The 20,068-nt window shown below is 45.4% G+C and overlaps 1 protein-coding gene across 6 annotated transcripts in view; it reads right to left on the bottom strand.

The window, feature by feature from the left end:
* The window catches only part of THADA (THADA armadillo repeat containing), a 1,526,823-nt gene that overhangs the window by 1,399,980 nt on the left and 106,775 nt on the right, over nt 1-20,068 (bottom strand). For all 6 annotated transcript variants that reach the window (XM_085612787.1, XM_085612792.1, XM_085612789.1 and 3 more), the window contains 3 exons: nt 19,781-19,929; nt 5,754-5,786; nt 1,585-1,633 (listed from right to left, as the gene is read on the bottom strand). In XM_085612787.1, the coding sequence (XP_085468913.1) occupies nt 1,585-1,633; nt 5,754-5,786; nt 19,781-19,929 (231 nt within the window). The remainder of the gene's footprint in view (nt 1-1,584; nt 1,634-5,753; nt 5,787-19,780; nt 19,930-20,068) is intronic.

Here is a 20,068-nt window from a genome sequence, read left to right as displayed (position 1 = left end):
CGAGTGGGACGGGTATGCTCAGACATAAGTCCCGTGCTCTCCATGCCACTGGAATCAAGCTATCCTGGCTGAAGAGGGGTGAAACCCCGAAACCGGTCCTAGCATCCTTGTTTCCAGTCCAGGGAGGACTTGGCTTGGCAGTTCGGGCTGGACTGTTCCCATGAGGCACAGGGTCAAGACTGATTTGCATATGGCTGGGTTCAAACTGGAATGGCATGATGAGCAAAAAAACGATGGATTTAGGCCCAGATCTCTGTACTGGGGTGAATGTATGACATTGTTCTGCAGTCTGTCCATCAACTGTTGTTTTTGCATTTGTAACTCCTAGTGAAGGCGGCAGCCTTCCACCACTATAAGGGTAGCTCTTTGGGTGCCCCTTCAGGTCCAGCAAGACAGCAATCCATGACACAGGTCTATTTCATGGCACATATGCATGATCCGTGTTCGCTTATGACAAACAAATCAGCATTTGGGATCCAGATAATAGTGCAGTGGGCACTCCAGGCACCATGCAGAGAACTTTTTCATCCTAACAGGGGTCATGTGGTACAGGCACAAATAATGTAGCACAGGAGCCAAGTCAAATGGATAGAGGTGATGTATCCTGGGAAGTAGGATCTTGAGAGGTGTCTCACAATGACAAAAGACAAGTGAAAGAACAAATGGACGGATAAAAACTGATTTGCAATAAGATAGGTTTATACAACAATGCATCACTACATTCAGTGCACCTCCCTCTCAGCGAGGTTTAGTTTGTATCCTCATTTTTAAAATGGTAAGCTTTCTGCTGGGGAGCCTAAGGCAATCATTCTAATTCAATTTCATAACCACTGCAGAGAGGTCAGACACAGGGCAGCAACAGTCACTCCTCACACAGCACCTCTCATGGCCATGTGACATTGCAAATTCATACACTGAGAGGCACTTGATATGGCCAGAATGCAGGCCTGTGCTACCCCCACCCATTAGCGAGTGGTCCTTAGAATGGTGACCAGGCACACAAAGGCCTATCTCTCCTCACCTGCCTGAGTTCTGTATCCCGGTCTTTTCAAGTCTCCCCTCACTAATGCCCACCTTGACTCAATGCATTTAGGTGTGCACACGTGGCATGCAGAGCAGCGCAGCAGGCCATGCATCCAACATTAGCAAAGTAGGCAGCCTGAGCTGTCGCATGACCTTGACATATGACTCACGCTACCAAGTTGCCCATAGAGTGGTTCCTGCAGTCTAAACAGTTCATCCCAGTATCCTGTGCCCCACCCCTATAAAACAGACAAAGACCAGGACATCTATCCACTTCAAGAGGCTATTTGGCATGGGAAGGATGCAAACAAGTTAAGTCCGCCAAAATTAACATTTACAACTCTATGCAGCATCTTTAGACTGACAGCTTCCGATTCAAAGATGTCTACTAGTTATACACATTTTCAAAATGAAACAGGGAGTGTGATGACTAACCTTACCAGTCAACCCAGGTAATTAAAGCATTACAGAAACAGATCTAAAACATTAGGAAAGAGGTGCCCAGAACACACACCGAGGTGTTAAAATGCAAAAAGTAGTCTTCCAACTTCGAATACTTGCCTGTTTTGGTCTTGCAATGTATGAAGAACCCCTTGCAAATACTGTAAAACTGAAGCCAAAAGAGAGACAAAATATTAGTTTGACACTCAACATTATTTAAAAATACGTGTCCTTGTAGGAGATTTAACAGGTTTTGATAGACCCTCGTCTAAAAAGAAAAACATATTCAGATTCAGAAAGGGGAACACATACTCAGCTTGCCTACCTGGAATTTACTGAAGCAATGAATTTAGTTTTTATGTTCATGGTTACAGTAAAGGGTTGTCTACTGGAAAATTGCAGGGGTGAGGGTTAATTTAAAGCGAGGGGTCACCGGACAGAGACAAGAGATGGGAAACCTTGCAGACAAAATGCTTTCAGAGAGAGATAACAGACAGTACAGCACAAACTGACAAGAATATAAGTACCAAAGTTAAACATAGATGCAGCATACTGATTAACTAGAAAGTGTGCAGATTGGAGACGCGCATAGACATGTAATTATTCAACATGGAACTGGGAGCAACATGAGTCTGGAGGGGCTAATAAGATCTGGTGGAATAGGTAGGAGAAGGTCCACAGACCCAAGAAGCAGCAAGAGGATGTGGGCAAGCAAAGCGGTCCAAGAACAGCATGGAGAGAAACTGGAAATCATCATACAGAGCATCAGAAAGACCAAAGAGAAGCAGAAAAATATTAGGACAGCAAAATGATCAGGTAGCAGCCGAGGCAGACCAATAAGCAGCATTGAGGCTAAGGAGAAGCACAGAAGACACAGTGCAGGGCAGCACCAAGTTTACTGCAGAGCCAAGAAGCAACATAGATTAAGATGAAGCATGTATACTAAGGAGTAGAAAGAAGTAAAGAAGGTGCCAGTATACAAAACAGAAGTTAATATGAACATGTGGCCTCAGCGAGAGAGCAGAGTTAATGCAATGGTCAAGAAAGAGAACAGACAGATCAGAAACAGACCAGACAGATCAGCGAGTAGCAGAGATACATCAGACAGCAGAACAAATGGGCCAGGAACTAGTGCAGATGGATCATTAAGCAATTCAGAGATCTGGGAAGAGTATACAGATCAGAGTGGCCACATACAGTTCAAGTAACAACACAGAGGTCGGGAAGCAGCAGGGCAATCAGGAAGCAGTAAGGAGATTGAGAGATCAGCAGTGAGATCAGGGAGCCACAGGGAGATCAGGGAGCCACAGGGAGATCAGGGAGCAGCAAAACAACAGCTGGGAGAACAACATACAACCCTTTGAAGATGTTTAGGCAGAGTATGAGTTACCAAAGACCGAGCACTTCCACTACTGCCAGCTCAATTAGACAAATTATTCTTCCACACCCATGGTAAAGAGACCCTACATAAAATCCTATTCTGGTGGCACTATACTCCAGCACGCATGCATATGACCGTTCACATGAATCCAAAGCTTGATGAAGAAATTGCAAAGAAACGGGGTCCCCGGTGCATATCTTGAATTATTGACCTAGGGGAACAGATTTTTGAGATTCAATCTTTCTAGTCGTCACCCAAATTAGTGGTGGCTAAATTGACAAAATGATGGAATTTGCCATAGTGGCAGACCAGTAGTCGATATGTACTCTTTAGACTCTTGTCGGGGCAACAGAATGTCTCACCTCCTTTAGGCTGTGATGCAGACCACTTTATTGCTAAGGGGACAAAACAGCTCTGACTTTTGAATTATGACTACGTAGGGTTCGGACACTGCCAAGCCATGAGGAGACACCTTATGAACTAGCAGAGAAGCCCCAGTTTTTCAACAAGTTAGGGGGCTCAGTATTGGATTACCTCACTAAAGATTATAGGAAACTAACTTGTTACCAGAAACTGAGAGCCCTGGGTCTCATAGATGACAAGCCCATCCTGCGTTACGGAGCACTGAATCAACTTCCTCAACAAAGTTATATGGGTAACTGGTGCGGTTAAACAACCTCTGAGTGAGGGTGGGATTGGGGAGGATTAGGAGTTTAGATTAAGCACCATTCATGTTTATTGCTGAGAGTTCAGGAGAGAGTATCCGCTGTACACAAATGCATACACAAATGCTAATAAAGACTACAGAAATTAAATAGCTAACAATCGAACTAAGAAGACCAATTTATATTTGGGATGGTCCAACCAAGGCTAGTAATTAAGGGTAGATCGCTCTGATCAGTCTTGCCTGAGGACATGAGACCTTGTAATCTGCAAATCCAGAGTGTCTTGCTGGTTCAGGTGATAAAGGAGTCCAGCAAGGGGATTTGAAAGTCTCTCAGAAATTCAGCATCTGCTTCATATGTCTCATAGATCCTTCGGAGGCAATCAGTCTTCTCTGATATTAGTGGCTAGTGCTCACAATGTCTATATATACTAGGATATTTTGTGATTGCTATTATGTGGTACAGTAGGATTTTACCAATAGTGCCATTAACTGGCAGGGATGCCCATGGCTCAAGGTTATTTCAATAACACGAGTAGAATATGCACTGTTGCAACAGCAGAGCAGTACAATTGGTACTACAGTCAAGTGAAAGAGTTAGGGTCGTGGGACCAAAATTGCGTGAACAAGTTCAGATGGAAAAATATCCCTACACTGGTCTAGCGCTCATGAAACTGTTACAAGGCTCCACAAGTAGTGTCTTTTATAGGACGAACTCCTCTGAAGTCAAGTTTATAAATTGGGGCAGATGAGCTTATTCTCTTTGTGGTTTTGGATTTGTCGCTGCAAGCAGGTTCCCTCACCATCGGACACAACAATGACGCGGGGCCAAGCTCCCTGCTAAAATAAGACTGGGCTCACCCTCTGTCACAGCACAGCAGGTCGCACTCAATGCCACCAAAACCGCACAGCAGAGAATGCTCTACGGCAGTGTTTTTTAACCTGTGGTCCAGGGAACCCGGAGGGTCAGTTAATCCTGAAAAGGGGGCCCACAACTGCTTAGAATATTAAATAAGATTAATAATGTGTACATAAATAATGAAGTAAAATATCAAAACTAAAATTTAAAACGTTCTGTAAATATGAAGAAATTCGAAATTGGGGGCTAAAAATAAAATTAACATTCTCAGTTAATTTGTGGGAGCAGTGCTTGCGCAGCAAACAAAATATAGTATGGACGATGAGAATTTAGAAAAGTTCCAACTTTCTCATACATTTTTTTTATTTTTTTCGGTTTGTGAATATTTCATCATTTGTGTATTTGTTTGATGAATACTTGTTTCTGTATTTTTAGTGCATCATTTTGCGGTTCAAATAATCGAAAACGCCTAGACCGTGGTCCCTGGCTTCTAATAATGATCCAGTGGGGGTTCCCAAGGTCCAGTAATGTTTAAATGGGGGTCCACAGAAGACAAAAGCTTAAGAACCGCTGCCACTGGAAAAGGGTGGCAGAGACAACTCTAAAGCAAAGCACACCTGGGGAAGTATTACAGATGACAGCGTCGGCGCCAATTGTCGCTGTTCGCCAGAGTATGTTGTGTTTATGTGCGTTTGCATCTGTGCGCTAATACACTATGCGAACAAACGCACTTAAACACAGAGTTCAAAGTCTGCGCCAACATCATGGCGCATTACAGACTGATCCTCTATAATGCCATTGGGCGCATACTCTGGCGCACAGCGACAATTAGCTCCGGCGTAGTCATCTGTAATACGGTCCCGGGTCCCACTTTCTGCCACAATGCCTCACTAAGGTAGCCTCCACTCAATCGGTTAATTTAGGGAATAAAGAAAATCACCTTTGTGAAGTGTGCTGTTTTAATACTAACTCCACCACAAGGGTTCGGTTCGGCAATGTATCTCCTTTCAAGAGTATCATGAAAACCATTTGCATAAGCCGACTTTCCTTTTCTCTTGCAATCGCCTTTGCTTCACCAGTTATTTAACAGGGACCAGAATGAACATTACCCAACTGTTAAGAAGCAGCATTTATCATTAGGTAGTCTGTGGGACTCCAAAATCGTGTCCATTGTACCATTGTTGCATACTGTTTTCGGTTACATCAATAAATGCTATCAAAACATGCAGTGCTTACATTTTTTACTATGGACTAATACAGTGGTTAATCTTTACTGTAAATACAATATGCTATATCACTGTACTATTACTCAAGATGCTTAAAAAACAATAAAAACAACCAAAGAATGTTGCTGCATACATCAGAAATGATCTTTATTAACTTACCCTCCATATATATGTCAGTCACACATGTGAAACCTGTTGAAAAATACAATATGAATAAAAAAATCTACAATAAGAGTTCAATGTTTAACAGGCACTTAAAAAAATATATTATTTATCCAATAATGGCGTGTTTAAAATACAACATTGAGTTTAAGGGTCTTCAACATTAATAAGCATTTGCAAAATATACTTACTTATCGCCTCAATACTTGTCTGACAGTACTTGTATTTTCTGACAGAAGCACCCAGAAAAAATGTGCCATGAATTTACTCCTGCTAGGTCCGACTCCACAAAATATAGGTGGCACCAGCAGTGTTATCCTACCTGACAAAGTGTGGGCATAGGGTGAGTGCAAGTAACTGTGTGTGAAGGTGAGGGGGTATTCGATTAAGAACAACCATCCCCAGCTTTTCTTGAAGGATCACACGTTATGTTTAGAGCTGGATAATGTAATTTTCACCTCCCCCATCTTAAAATTGTTTTGCCTTTTGAGCATTCCCATTAGGTGGCTCTTGAACTCAATTTTATAGATCCTTCCCCCCCTCTTTCCATGTGGATTGTCCTCCCTGGTATGGTCAGGATAAAGAGTAGTTCAGAAGCATCACTGATTGTTATGACAAGGCCCCCAGAATTCAGCACCAGGCCTCTTCTTCAGTTCCTCATCTCTGGCCAGCACAGAAGATGATGTTATTAGGTAGTTATTAGGTGGGTGAGTAGCATAAAGTAATGCATTATTTCCAAGTATGGGAAGAGTCTCAAACAAACCTGGGAAAGGCAGCTTGCCCTGAACACAAGCAAGATTAACTAAAATGTCCTACCTGAAGTGAGCAACGGCCTCTGAAGGTGCATTGAATGCATAGTGACTGGAGAAAACTATGGGGCATGGTCTGTGCAGCTGCCCGGTAGCTCATGATGAGTTATGAGCCTTTGAAAAACGCCGGATGCTTCCTTGACCTGCCCAGCATATTCCTGAAGCCCCTCTGGAAGTAAGTCAGGTTGACTTTTGCCAAATAATCAAGGAGCATTAAGCAATCCAACAGGCCCCTGGCAGATTACAGGCTGCGATTTGGGTTAGAGTCACCGAAAGACAAAATTAACTTGCTCAAGAACAAAAGAGAACATGGGGACACAAAGCAAACAGTAACAGGCCTCCAAAAGTCAAAAATATGACAGTGGTACATATCATACAAAGGAGCAAAGAAACAGAAAACAATATTGGGCAAGATGAAAGAATGCTTCCTAAGCACCAACCTATCTTTGTGGAATGCAATAACAAGACTCCTTAGCCATTGGAGTCATTTCATTTGCAGGATCTAAGCTTGTCTGTCTCATATCTTCTCGTCAGAAATCAAACTATAGCTTTACCTCATTTCTTGTCTCAATATATTGTGGACAGCCACAGGAATGTCTCTTGATTGCTATTTCTTTTAATGTAACCAACCCTCCTATCTTTATAAGAGTCTCTAAGATTTACTCCACACATAAATGCTGATGACACACATCGTACCGAGCCCTGACAACAATCATCAGTGGGAATACGGTTTAGATCCACATTCAAGTTGCTGTACTAAGATGCAAGCTGGCTAGTTTAAACTGAGCCAGCCAAAGATGCAGGCCCAGCTCTGACGCGCCACGAAATATGCACTAGGACTCTTTTGCCTCCTTCCTTCATCCTTTGTTCCACACGTGTCATCAGAGACACTGGATTTATAATTAAGGAATGACTGCCTGACCACGCCGGTAATTGGCGGCTAACTGTAGTCTTTGCCAAAATGAATGACAATCATGAAGAACCTTTCCCTTCTGATTGTTCCAGCTTGCCATTTAGGGTCTCTATAGGTGGCTGGGAAGTCAGAGTAGAAAATCTTCTAAACAAATAATGTCTTGTGATTTGGAACAAAGAGAAAATGGAGAACATGCACCGTGAAAAGAACAATCGCAGTGATACCTGAATGTGACCAAAATAAATGTTTAATTCCTGAGAAACTCAGATAATGGATATAATCAGTGAAGATCAGAGGGAATGTGAGTCCATCTGTACAAATGTTTCAAGAAAGGTGAATTTCAAAGCAGGAGCACAATAGACAGCTGCACTATGAAGCCTCGGCCGTGCGATCACAGAGGCAGTGAAAAGTTGCTGAGGGAACAAGAAAAGGTATGAGAAACCTATGGAGGTACTATTAAGAAGATAATTCAATTTTATAGGGGGAGTGGAAGTGATCTACCTATTTTGCTCACAGGGTGCTTGTACTTGAGTGCCAGGGGCGTAACACAGGCCCCTGTATACCCCGCGGGGGGCAGCTGCAGGGTGCCCCCTCAGCACAGTACTCCGGTCTGAGTGCTCCGGATAAAATCCGGAGCGGGGGCCCTCCTTGTATATTGCAGGGGGCCCCTTAAACTTTCATTAGGCCACTGTTGAGTCCATGTGTCTCAAGGAGAATGTGCAGTTCCTCGATGTGTACGTTATTTGTGTGAGAGATTGAGACACTGATTAAAATGAAGGATTTCCTAGCTGAGCTCTTCACAAGAGGAAGTCATTCACAGTCCCATGCATTTTAACCTGAAACATACCTTCTCCCAAGCAACCTGTATCCTGTAGATTCCTGCCAGGATTATGTACCTCAGATCCTTGTGGGACATCTCCTAACAGACTCAATGACTATTTGCTGGAGGATTTACAGGAGGACCAACTTGGTGGCCTAAATGACCAAATGCTAGATGACTGGATCCTGCACTACCTCATTTAGGTTCAAGGCACCTCTAAGAAGATGGAGATAATTCTCTTTTGGTCACAGCACATGATTTGTGTCACATGTTTGGTGTTGTACACCAACATAACAACATTGTGTTAGGCATTGCTGCAGCTTTTTGTAAAGGGTTAAGGATCGCGAAAAACAAAAAAGCAGCAGTCCGAGATTGAAAGTCTGTGGGTAGAACCTCAGTGGAGATAATTAAAAGTTCAAGCTGTTAAAAAGTCATTTTGTTCAAGTAGAAGATTGTGCCCACAAGCAAAGCCTATGGGTCCCAAGGCAAAGGGCTTTAACCTCCCCCAAACAATACACACATGGACTGCCACCCCCCAGTGGACAACTATGCTGGTGTCGACTAGCAAATCTGATAGTTTCTCTATCTAAATATTTTTGAGTACATGTGTAGATGCATTCCACACAACACACTCATCTCAGGTATAAATCGCACTATAGATATAGGTATAGAAGCAAATGGTACCTCAGTTTGTGTGTCAATAGAAACAATAGAGGACATAAAGCAGACAATAATGCAAAAATATCTTTAAAGCACGCTTTATCCTTTGACAAGAAGAAATAAGCATGTTTGCATTACACTGGTGCAAGACCATAATGGTGCACTTAAACTGATAACCAACAGGAACAATATAGAAATATAGGCAGCAACAAAAAAACGAAGCAATTTTTATTCGCAAGAACGAAATCCTACAATACATTAAAGAGTCATACAGTTTTTATAAGAATAAAAAAAAAAAAAAAGATTCACGACACTTTAAAATAATTATTAGATTAACTAAATAATCTTTGTGGAAAGATGAGAATATAATCCTAAAGTACTGGTTATGAAGAGGGAACTCTGTGATGGGCAGACCGCTGCGGGCCACAAGGTTGAAAACAACAGACCAACTTCCCCTTAAATTAACCCCATCACTGAGAACCCATTTATAATACTTTATTCCTGGAGGAACGCATTGCTTAATTTCATGTATATGCTTGATCCTCTCCCAAATATGCAAAACTATCAGTAGCATTTATCAGATAATAATATTCTGACTTTGGCATGGCACTAGATGAGACCTCTTGGGTTGAATATTCTTATGAATGCCAAAGTCACATATATTATTTTGAGGGAAATGGAGCAAGTTCCGAGAAAATTCCATCTTTACTGGAAAAAGTTTGGTATGCTGGGTAATTGTATGCATGAGTGCATAAGAATGAAATACAACTGGAATAGGTCATAACAACAAATGGAACCACAGCTGAAGTGCTGAGTCTCATACAAACTACAATCCATACATTTTAGTGTTCCTGGCCCACAAACGTACTTCTGATACCAACCTTGAGAACAACTCAAGACTTGATATCTATTTGCAGCCAATGCATTTATTTCTTTGCAGGTGTATGGTCTCTAGCTTAGAAACTTAGTTCGTTAAAGTTTGGATTAGGTCCTAGAAAAGGTCTCTTAAAAGGTAAATGACAACATAACTTTTTTATGCCTTCTGGTACCCCTACCTGGATGACATGGAAAACATGGACTTAAATGTAAGACCTGAAAAGTTTCAAGCTTTTTATTTAACATGGCATTGGGGAATGGTAGAAAGGGTGGTACAAACAACGTTTGTATTCAGTCTACAGTACCGATTCACAAAACCTTTTATCCACGGGTAGGTGCAACTTAATTCACTGGAACCCGTACGGCAAACACATCATGGATTTTACTAAGCAGACATATATTAACTGAATATTTCTGTGGTCATCTGTATTTTAATTTGTGTGGATGAGTTTGGGTAATTGAAATGTCAAAGTTATTTGGGTGATCATGATACAGTAATCATGCAAGGACCTTTATGCATAAACTTTTTAATACATGACCAACGTCATAACAAACAGTTTTTTACTTTCTGTGGAGTAAGTTGTGCTAGTATTGACATATTTTACCGAAAAGATTTTAATTAGTTATCACTAAAGTTTCAATCATTCATTCTAATATTTGATAGATTTGCGCCCATAAAATAGCAGTATGAATTATGTGCAAAGAAGCAAACCTCTTTTATTTGCAAACTGATTTTTTACACCAAACTGTTATTTCCATAGTTTTTAAAATAGACAATGATTCACTGATATTTTTTCTCAATAATAAAAACAGCAGTCCAGCACCATTTTAACATTTATAGTCAAATGATATTTGGATCAAATAAACTCAATATAGATATTTAATCATCTCTGGCTAAATTGGCCGTTTCTAATATTCAAAATATGTAAAAATATGCAAATGATGTTTGAGGATGACATTTACATTTCAAAACTCCTCAGTTATCCTCTTTTCCTTGGTAGAAATTCAAGAAAGACACGCATATACAGACACATCCCCAAATCATTCTTAATCGCATTCTGTGAGCCTGAGGAAACGCTCCATCCATATCTTACTGGCAATCTTTCCCACAGAGCATACTGGTTTAGGATTTCCTTATAAAGAAATAATCATTGGCAAAGAAACGTACAGTATGAACAATTAATCAATAATGTGGCAAAATTACTAGCTGTAATTAGCTGTTGAATATTCAAGCCTAAATCAAATGCAGTGTTGCATTCAGGAAAAATTTGAGCTTCTGCTAGGTTAAATTGGTGTCATTTCAGTGAATGCACACAACCTATGCACACATCCAGAGCCAGGGCACCATCCGCACTGCAGAAGAGGAATGTAAAAACAAGATAGCAGACATTTGCCATCGATGCACCCAGGATCTGAAACAACATCCCTGTATCCATCAGGACCGCCCCAATGTTGCTCCAATTTAGGAAAGAGTTGAAGACTCAAGTCTTTAGAGAACACTATACTACAATGCATTTAACATCCTTAACCCAGCTCCATCTGCTATTACTCGTTGACTTCGTACTCGTCTTTGACGACCATGTACAGAAATTGAGAATGAAGAGAGAAGGCTAGAGCTCACCCAGTGAACAGTGAATTAGGTGCTTAACAAAATACCGGACAGAGCGCTCTTTTTTTAACTGGGATAGTTGCATAACATTAATGGAGGAGACTCTAAAATCAATGATTATGTCTGTTATGAATAGATTAGAATCAATAGAGTGCATTGCAGGCAACCTTTCTGAGCATATAAAGAGTCTAGGCATACGCATAAGGAGTATAATGCAGCATATTTCTCGAACTGTGCTCAAAACAAACAAGGTACTTTGAATCAAGCCACATCAGATTTAACCATTTCTACAGGACAAAGTTACTTACCTTCGGTAACGATGTATCTGGTAGAGACGATTCTAGCCGCAGATTCCTTAACGTAGAATTATCCCCAGGCGTGAGACTGGACCCGGAAAACTTTCTTGCCCAGCATCTCTGCGCCCCAGGGGGGTGGTACTACGCGACTCCGCCCAATATCCTTCGCGGGCATGACATCAGCGAGGTCACATAAGCCCCACCCCAGTGCACTGACGTCAGTATGCTTCGGACAACTTTTCTGCGCCACAACGCGGAGCCATCACAACAAAACTGAGGAGTGCATGGGTACAGTGTGCGAAAAAACCAGAGAAACAAAATAGAGAGAAACAAAAGGTAAGAAACATCACCAGGTGGCACCAAGGCACCAGAAGGCGACAACAGCAGGCCAGAGGAGGTAAAGAGCAGAGCAGCACTCTGAGGAAAAACTGCGCAAACCAAGGCAAAAGCACCAGGTGGCAGTAAAGCACCAGAAGGCCAGAGCAGCGAAGCCATTGCAAATAAAGTGCAAATCACCACTCCGCGGAACCACCGTGCAAGCCAGGGCAAGAGCCCTCCTGGAGGCACAAGCGTGAGTGTGAGTGAGAGAGTGAGAGAGTGAGAGAGTGAGAGAGTGAGAGAGTGAGAGAGTGAGAGAGAGAGGAGAGAGAGTGAGAGAGTGAGAGAGTGAGAGAGAGAGGAGAGAGAGTGAGAGAGTGAGAGAGTGAGAGAGTGAGAGAGTGAGAGAGTGAGAGAGTGAGAGAGTGAGAGAGTGAGAGAGTGAGAGAGAGAGAGAGAGAGAGAGGAGGAGAGAGAGTGAGAGAGTGAGAGAGAGAGAGAGAGAGAGAGAGAGAGACTGCAACCACCACAACAAGGGGAAGGGTCACAAGCCCGGAACAGAGGAGCAACAGCAATCCATCCCCAGACGACACTGCCAAGAAGGGCCATAACCTCTGAAAAGAGCGGAAAGTCAAGGGACAGGTAAAAGAACCCCTAACGAGGAAGACCGGTTGGGGATCAGAAATTCTAACAACAGAGGAAAGGAGCAAAAGTAGGACCTCACGCTGGAGAGAGACCAGCTGGAAGGATGCCTGACTGGAAGAAAACGAAGAGGACACCCACAGAAGACAAGTCACCCAAAGGGAGGCCACTGCAGAAACCCAAGCAGAGGGTCCTCGCAGAACGGGGAGGAAGGGCGGGTTGTGAAGGAATCTGCAGCTAGAATAGTCTCTACCAGATACATCGTTACTGAAGGTAAGTAACTTGTACATCTGATAGAGCCATACCCAGAAGGGAGGAGGGCCTGCGAGAGAGCCTCCCCACCAGGAGACGCACAGGGCCCCAGCAGGGGACATGTCACAGGGACAAGAAGGGAAAGGCCAGGAAATCCTAAGACCAACCAAGGGAGAACTGCCCAACACCCCGTAGGGGCAGACAGCGCCCAAAAGCCTCAAGGAACACACGGACTACCTCAACCCCTAGGGAGAAGAGGTAGAACCGGAGGCAGGGCCCACCTGAAGTAACGCATACACAGCGACAGAAAAGCAGCACACACCCCCCAGCCGCAAACAGCGGATAAGGCAGGGATGGCTGCACCACCAAAAGTGCAGCCGGAAGAAGAAAGGTACGAGAGAAAACAGCAACGGCCACAACGGCGTAGAAGAACAAACAGGCCCACACTGGCATGCACAGCCAGCAGCCGACCACACCACGGAATGGTGCACCCAGGACAAGCTAGATGCCGGCCGAAGGCAGAGGTCAGGAAGGGCCAAGAAGGGCCCGGACACTGACCCACGAATGAAGAGGAACCAGGCAGAAAGAAGAAAGAAAGACGGGGGACGGACCAAGCCTTCCATCCGAACACAAAAGCCAAACCCACAAGCCAAAAAAGGGCTGGACCAGCAGCCAACAGCACCAAAGTCCTAACAAAAGGACCAGAAGGCACAACAACCACACCGAACACACAACCGGGGCTACTCGCTACAAGCCCCCAGGAAAACAACGGAAGAACACATCCCAAAACACAGACCGACTTACAGGTCACTGAGGGGAAGGAGGAGGAGGAGGTGGAGGAGGAGGAGGAGGGTGGGGAGGACGAAGCCCCGCAAGAAACCTCTGAATGGCAGAATCCGCAGGGGCGTGGAACAAAAGAGTGCCATCAAAGGGAAGGTCCAGCAGCCGTTCCCGAACGTTCTCCGGGAACACACTATCCCGGAGCCAGGCATGTCGACGAAGGGCCACCGAAGAAGCCATGGTACGATCAAGCACCTCCGAAATGTCCAGAGCCAAGCGAAGAATAAACGCCGCAAGCTCCCAGCCATCCAACACATCGTGCCTCAGATCAACACAGGCACCCTCCAGCGAAGCGGCAGACATAAGGGACTCCACCGAATCCCACAAGCAAGAAGTGGCCCTAGCCAATACACAAGGATTGTTAAGGGCCCACAAAGCCGCACTGGTGGAGGCGAAGATATTGCACCCCCAGGAATCTAACCAGCGGGCCTCCCGCGACAGGGGAGACAAAACTGATGGCAGGGAGGGAAAGGCAGTCTGTAAAAGAGGGCCCCTGGTAGAGGGGTGGAGGGAAAGACAGACAGGATCATGCGGCGCTGGACGGTGGTGGTGCAGAAGTTGCTGGGGCACCGGGTCCCCCGTGGCGGGCCGTCCCCAGGCCCCCAAAAGAGAAGTGTGGAGCGAAGCCTCGAAGGGAAGAAGCAGCTCCCGACCACCAGAACCCTGATGGAGGACCATCAGAAGATGATCTGTGGGGAAAAGGGCAGCTGGATTGCCCATGCGTAAGATACCCGCAGCCGTGGAAACAGCCCAAGTGAAGGCAGCACTCGCCTCCGTAGGGCCCCTCAGCGGGGAAAGCTGTTTCTCTGTGGGCGACAGCTGCAGGCTTAGGCGGCCGTCCCCCAGTCCAACCGGAGGAAGGAAAGGCGAAGCCCGGAAAGGGGGAATGGGGACCGAGGAATGGGGAACCTGAGGCGCCTTCGGCAAAGACTGCGGGCACAGCGACGGCGAAGAGCCGCCCTTAGAAGCCACGGCACGGCGACCTGTCTCTTGTGAAGATGAAACCAACAACCGCCGAACCTCTGGAGAAGAGGGGGCGTCCGAAGACGAATCAACGACCCGACGCCGGCCCGGCGCCGTAGTCCGTGACCGGTGTCAGGTCAACGTCGACTGGCGCCGAAGGAGACGCCGGAACGACATCTGCCACAACGCGCGCCGGGAGACCGAGACTGGGTTGGAGCCGGGGCGGCTAAGGAAGGGCGCCGAAAAGGTGTTGACTCGACCAACAAGGCAGCCGTCTGCGTGGAGGGACGAGGGGGGCCCAGGGACACGCCCGACCCCTCGGTGGCCCGCCAGGGCCAGCAGCCGCCGGCGCCTGAGCGGCGTCACCTCGGCCTCACACAAGGCCGCCGCCTGCCTCGAGGACCGAGGGGGACTCAAGGAAACGCCCTGGCAACCTCCTGCGACAACTCAGGGACCCCGCAGGGGTTTACGGCGAGGCAGAGGCGCTGTGGTCCGAAGGAGGGAAACCCGAAGGGCCGCACCCCGACGGCACCACATCCTCCGAACCTGGATCCGAACCTGTTGGTGCCGGAGCCGCCGGCGACACCGCCGCAGAAGTCCACGCACACGACAAGGGATCCGCAGACATCCCAGGAAGAGAAGGAAGAGCCAACGAGGCCTGCCAGGCTGCAGCATAGGCCTCCATCTGGACACTGGTCGCCCCCGCGCCGGGGAACGGCGGATAGGGTGCCGACGCGTGGGGCGGCACCACCCGCCAAGAACCCATACCCCCAACAGGCCGGGGACCGGGCCTCGGGGACAAACTGCGACACCAACAGGTGAGCGACGCCCTTGCGGCCTACGAGAAGGACGATATCGGAGACGGAGGTGGCGGTTCTTGAAGCTGTCTGCGGGGGACGGACACGGCAACGACGCCGACCTGGACATGCGTTCCCGAAAGGAGTTTCATCCGGCGCTCCCGCCGGGACTTCGGCTTCATTTGCTGACACGCCTCATAGTCTGTGGAGTCGTGGTGTTCCCCCAAACACCACATGCAGACGGGGTGAGGATCCGTCGCCGACATCTGGCACGCGCAAGACGAGCGCGTCTTGAAGCTCGAAGGCATTTGCACACTGTACCCAAGAAAAACGCTCAAAAGCGGAAAAAGAAGGCCTGAAACAGGCCAGGACACGATCCGGATCCGCGTTGCACGTGGAAAAGAAGAATACTGATGTCAGCGCGCCGGGGTGGGGTTGACGTCACGCCCACGGAGGACATCGGGCGAAGTCGCGTGGTACTGCCCCCTGGCACGCAGAGATGCTGGGCAAGAAAGTTTTCCGGGTCCAGTCTCACGCCTGGGGATAATTCTACGTTAAGGAATCTGAGGCTAGTAGTCTCTATCAGATATATAATGTAAGAAGATCTTAAGGGGGGGGGTTGACAATGGCCACAAAGATGATGCAAAGCCGATTAATGGGGGCTACAGCCAGACCGGAGGGAGGACATCACATTGTAACCAGAAAATAACACTTATCACACTAATGTGGTGTTGCAATTCCTGCCTGATGCTAACCTTTATGTCCTAACTTTAAAAGATGTTCCACCTCTATCACATACACAATAGGAGAAATATTCATTGCTGAAAAAATAAGACAGTTCGCTGGCTTTCAATGGGTCAACACAAAGATTGTATAAGAACATTTTAATAGGAAGGAGACTTCCCTGGATTGGGAAAATCGAAAACTCCAGGGGGAGGGGTGCGGGGGAGAGGAGGGGGGACTGTATAGTTGTTAGTTCTCGAAATCCAAATTTTGTAAGTTACATCTTGAACACCTTTAATCATATACAACAGTCTTCCCCCTGAAGAAAATTGTCCAATTCAGTTTCTTCAATAGACCCACGGTTTCCACTAAATCATGAGCGACCATCATGAGGATAGTAAGTAATGATCCCACTATTGTGTGAACACCTATAACCACTATTATTGCCTAAATACAATTAATATCCTAGACTGACGTAGTAAAGTAGAGATCGGAAATGATAAAAACTCAGCCAACAATGTAACTGTTGGGAAACAGAGCAATCATGGGCTAGTTCCATTTACTAATTGCAAAAATACTTCCCAGGATGGTCCCCCCGTTCAGGACTGGCTGTCTTTAGCGTCATGGAATGTAGCCGGGCTGTGGAACAAGCTGAATAACGGTGACTGGTTAATTCCGCTTAAAGGGTTTAACTTTATATAACTACAAGAAACATGGTCTATTGACACTTTCTTTGTGGAAGTGTTCAAACCCTTTAACACTCCAGCAGTTCCATCCCCGTCAGGAAGTGCGAAGGGTGGCCTAGCAACTTTAGTCTCAGATTAGGCTGTTTTCTTACCAGAGAATACAATGTATACTAATTCAAGCTCGCAGTTCTATCAGCTTTTAAGCTTGGGTCTTTCTGTGAGGACATAGGTTTTCGATGATAAATGTTTACAATAATTTTTTTAATATTCGTGGAGTGGGTGTGACAGACGCCTTTGATCTAGGGATGTATTTATCCTCCAGTACTAAAGAAGTATACATCGTCTGGGCAGGGGATTTCAATGTTCATTTATGTCCATTCCCCCCAAAAGAGGTATGTGGTGCAGTAGACAAGGGGGGGGGGGAGAGGGGGGGAGAACAGACTCATTTTTTGGATAATCACTACAGGGGGGCTCAGAATACCCTCTGCATGAAATACATTTTTAAGGTTGCAGGGGATTTAGGATCCTGTGCATCACAGCTTATCCCACCATTTACAGGGAGAGGAGCCAACACCACTATTGATTATGGCCTCAGATAGCCTAATTCATTTAACTCAAGGTTATGGAGTTACCCAAAACTGCCCGAGTGACCACAATTTAATTAGGGTACAATTGAATTCTGCCCCTAATATGAGTAAGGTGTCAGCCAGGATACTGAAGCTACTGGAGAAAATGGATCAAAAATTACATGGGCAGGAGTTGAAAATTCAAAGGTCGTGTCTGAACTGATTTTTGCAAATCTAACAGATATGCCAGCCTGGAGGATGAAATTGGGCCCAGAAGTTATTCTCTCCTTTAATTCTATCTGGTCATCAATTAAAAGAATGCTTAAAAACAACAAAAGGAGTAACAATGTGAGGGGTTCGTTTGAAGACAGGCCCAAACGCTAGAAATAGGGCCCAGGTTGCTCACATAAACAGGATATTCAGATAAGAACATTAAAAATAAGGGAAGAAGCGAGTGATACTAGCGATGATACTTTCTTTTGGTTAACTGTCATGCTCCATATTTTAGGGAATCAACAGCAACATCAGTTGAGGCTGTAATGGTTATATGATAGAAGCACAAAGGGTTTTACCACGCGTGCCTCTACCACACAGCCCAACCACGAATGCGTCTTAACCACGCATTTCTTTAGCATGCATGCCTTTACCACAAAATTTCGTGCTATAGGCATGAATGGTAAAGGTGTATGTGTGACTAGGTTCGCCACTACCCTGCCTCCTCCTCCCCACAACCCCCTCACCACCGCCTCTGCGCTGTCCCCAACCACTTCCAATGCAGTAAAACCTACCCTGACCCCAGCACTAAAAACGACCCCAACTGCTCATTCCCCTCCCACTGCCCTAAGGCCTAAAACCCTACACTACCACGACCTCCCCCCCGACACTCCTCGCTGTCCCTTAAACTACCCCAACCCCTTCCACTGCCCTAAAACCTACACCACACCCCACCCTAAAATCTTACCCAATTACCCATTCCCCTCACACTGCCCTATCGCCTAAATCCCTGCACCGTAAGTTACACTACCCTGACCACCCCCAAACCCCTTGCACTGTCCCTTAAACTACCCCAACCTCTTCCATTATCAAAACCTAACCCGACCTCCTCCCAGCCCTAAAAACAAACCCAACTAACCATTCCCCTCATACTGCCCTATGGCCCAAATCCCTGCACCACAACTTCCGCTACCCCAACACCTTTAAACTACCCCATCCCCTTACACTGCCCTGAAATCTACCTGATTATATATATATATATCTCAACTTCGGGGAATAGCGCCCGGCACTGGTTATCTCAGTTACTGGTCCCCACCAGTATCGTATTTTTCAATATATAAACAACAGTACACAGAGAAACAATAAACAACAGTGACTTCTTCTTGTATCTTTCCTTAAGATTGCTTGTATTCTTTCTTTAAGTATGCACAATTCGATTCAGACGAGAACAACGCAGGTTGACAGCAGCTCTACGACCCTTATCAAGGGAAAATAAGCACTGAATGATTGTGGATGAGAATGACCTAAGAAAATTAATGTGATTAGAACAGGAGGTAGAGACCAAAAGGAGATTACTAACACTTAACAAGTACTTCAAAGTTAAAGGCATAGGAAGACCAAAGGATTTATACTTAAGAGCCCTGAAGAAGTGCATTGGGGCGCGAAACACGTGTTGGCTGTTTCCAGTTTTGGAGGCTGCTTGCTGTACTGAAAAAAATACTTAACGAAAGAATAAAAGAAATCTTAAGGAAAGATACAAGAAGAAGTCACTGTTGTTTATGGATTCTTAGTGTACTGGTGATTATATATATATATATATATATATATATATATCACAACTCTTCCGTCGTCAATAATAAATGAAACAACACTCCTCGTAGTCTTCAATCGAAGTTTGTTTACAAAGCGGATTTACACTGAAAGTGTCACGCTTTCAGTGTAAAGCGGCTTTGTAAACAAAGGTGGATTTGTGAAACGCTGCTTGTCACACGTGCTGTGCGCGAGGGTATCCAGCATATACATACATGAATGGGCAGCAGCATAGTCGCTCAGGTGGCACTGCCAATGCTGTGCCTTAGAAACCAGAGTTGAAATTATAGACAGAAAACGATTTCTTTCCCAGGACTGTTTGTTGCTGTGCAGATAGAAAATTGTAAGCTCAATTGGCCGTGGTGGCATGGCAAGTGCAGCAGCAACTGGCCCCTGGAGCTACTGACAAGCATGCAGCACCCTGATCTTTCACTGTGACAAAAGAGCTTACCTAGAGTGAAGCTCTCCGTGCAGCTCGAAAGATTATCCAGCACCCGTCTGTGCAGTGAAGGGTCTGTAGTTTGCAATTCTTCTCGAAGGCAGCTTGTGAAAGTGTAACGAGCTCCTGTGCTAAAGTGCTGGTGTAGGCTGTCCAAAGAGCTATAGCACAGAAAAGAGAAAAGAGAAAAGTTAAAACACAAATGAAAGAGAAGGAAATGTTACAAGTTTACAAGTGGTGCTATCAACTTCTGTCAATCAAAACGCAAATCTGCCTTGAAACACACATATGGTCAGAAGC

This window comes from Triturus cristatus, chromosome 6 (genome assembly GCF_964204655.1).
Source record: "Triturus cristatus chromosome 6, aTriCri1.1, whole genome shotgun sequence".
Classification (NCBI taxonomy): domain Eukaryota; kingdom Metazoa; phylum Chordata; class Amphibia; order Caudata; family Salamandridae; genus Triturus; species Triturus cristatus.
Note: the sequence above shows the minus strand (reverse complement) of the source record. Positions and strands in the feature narration are given on the sequence as shown.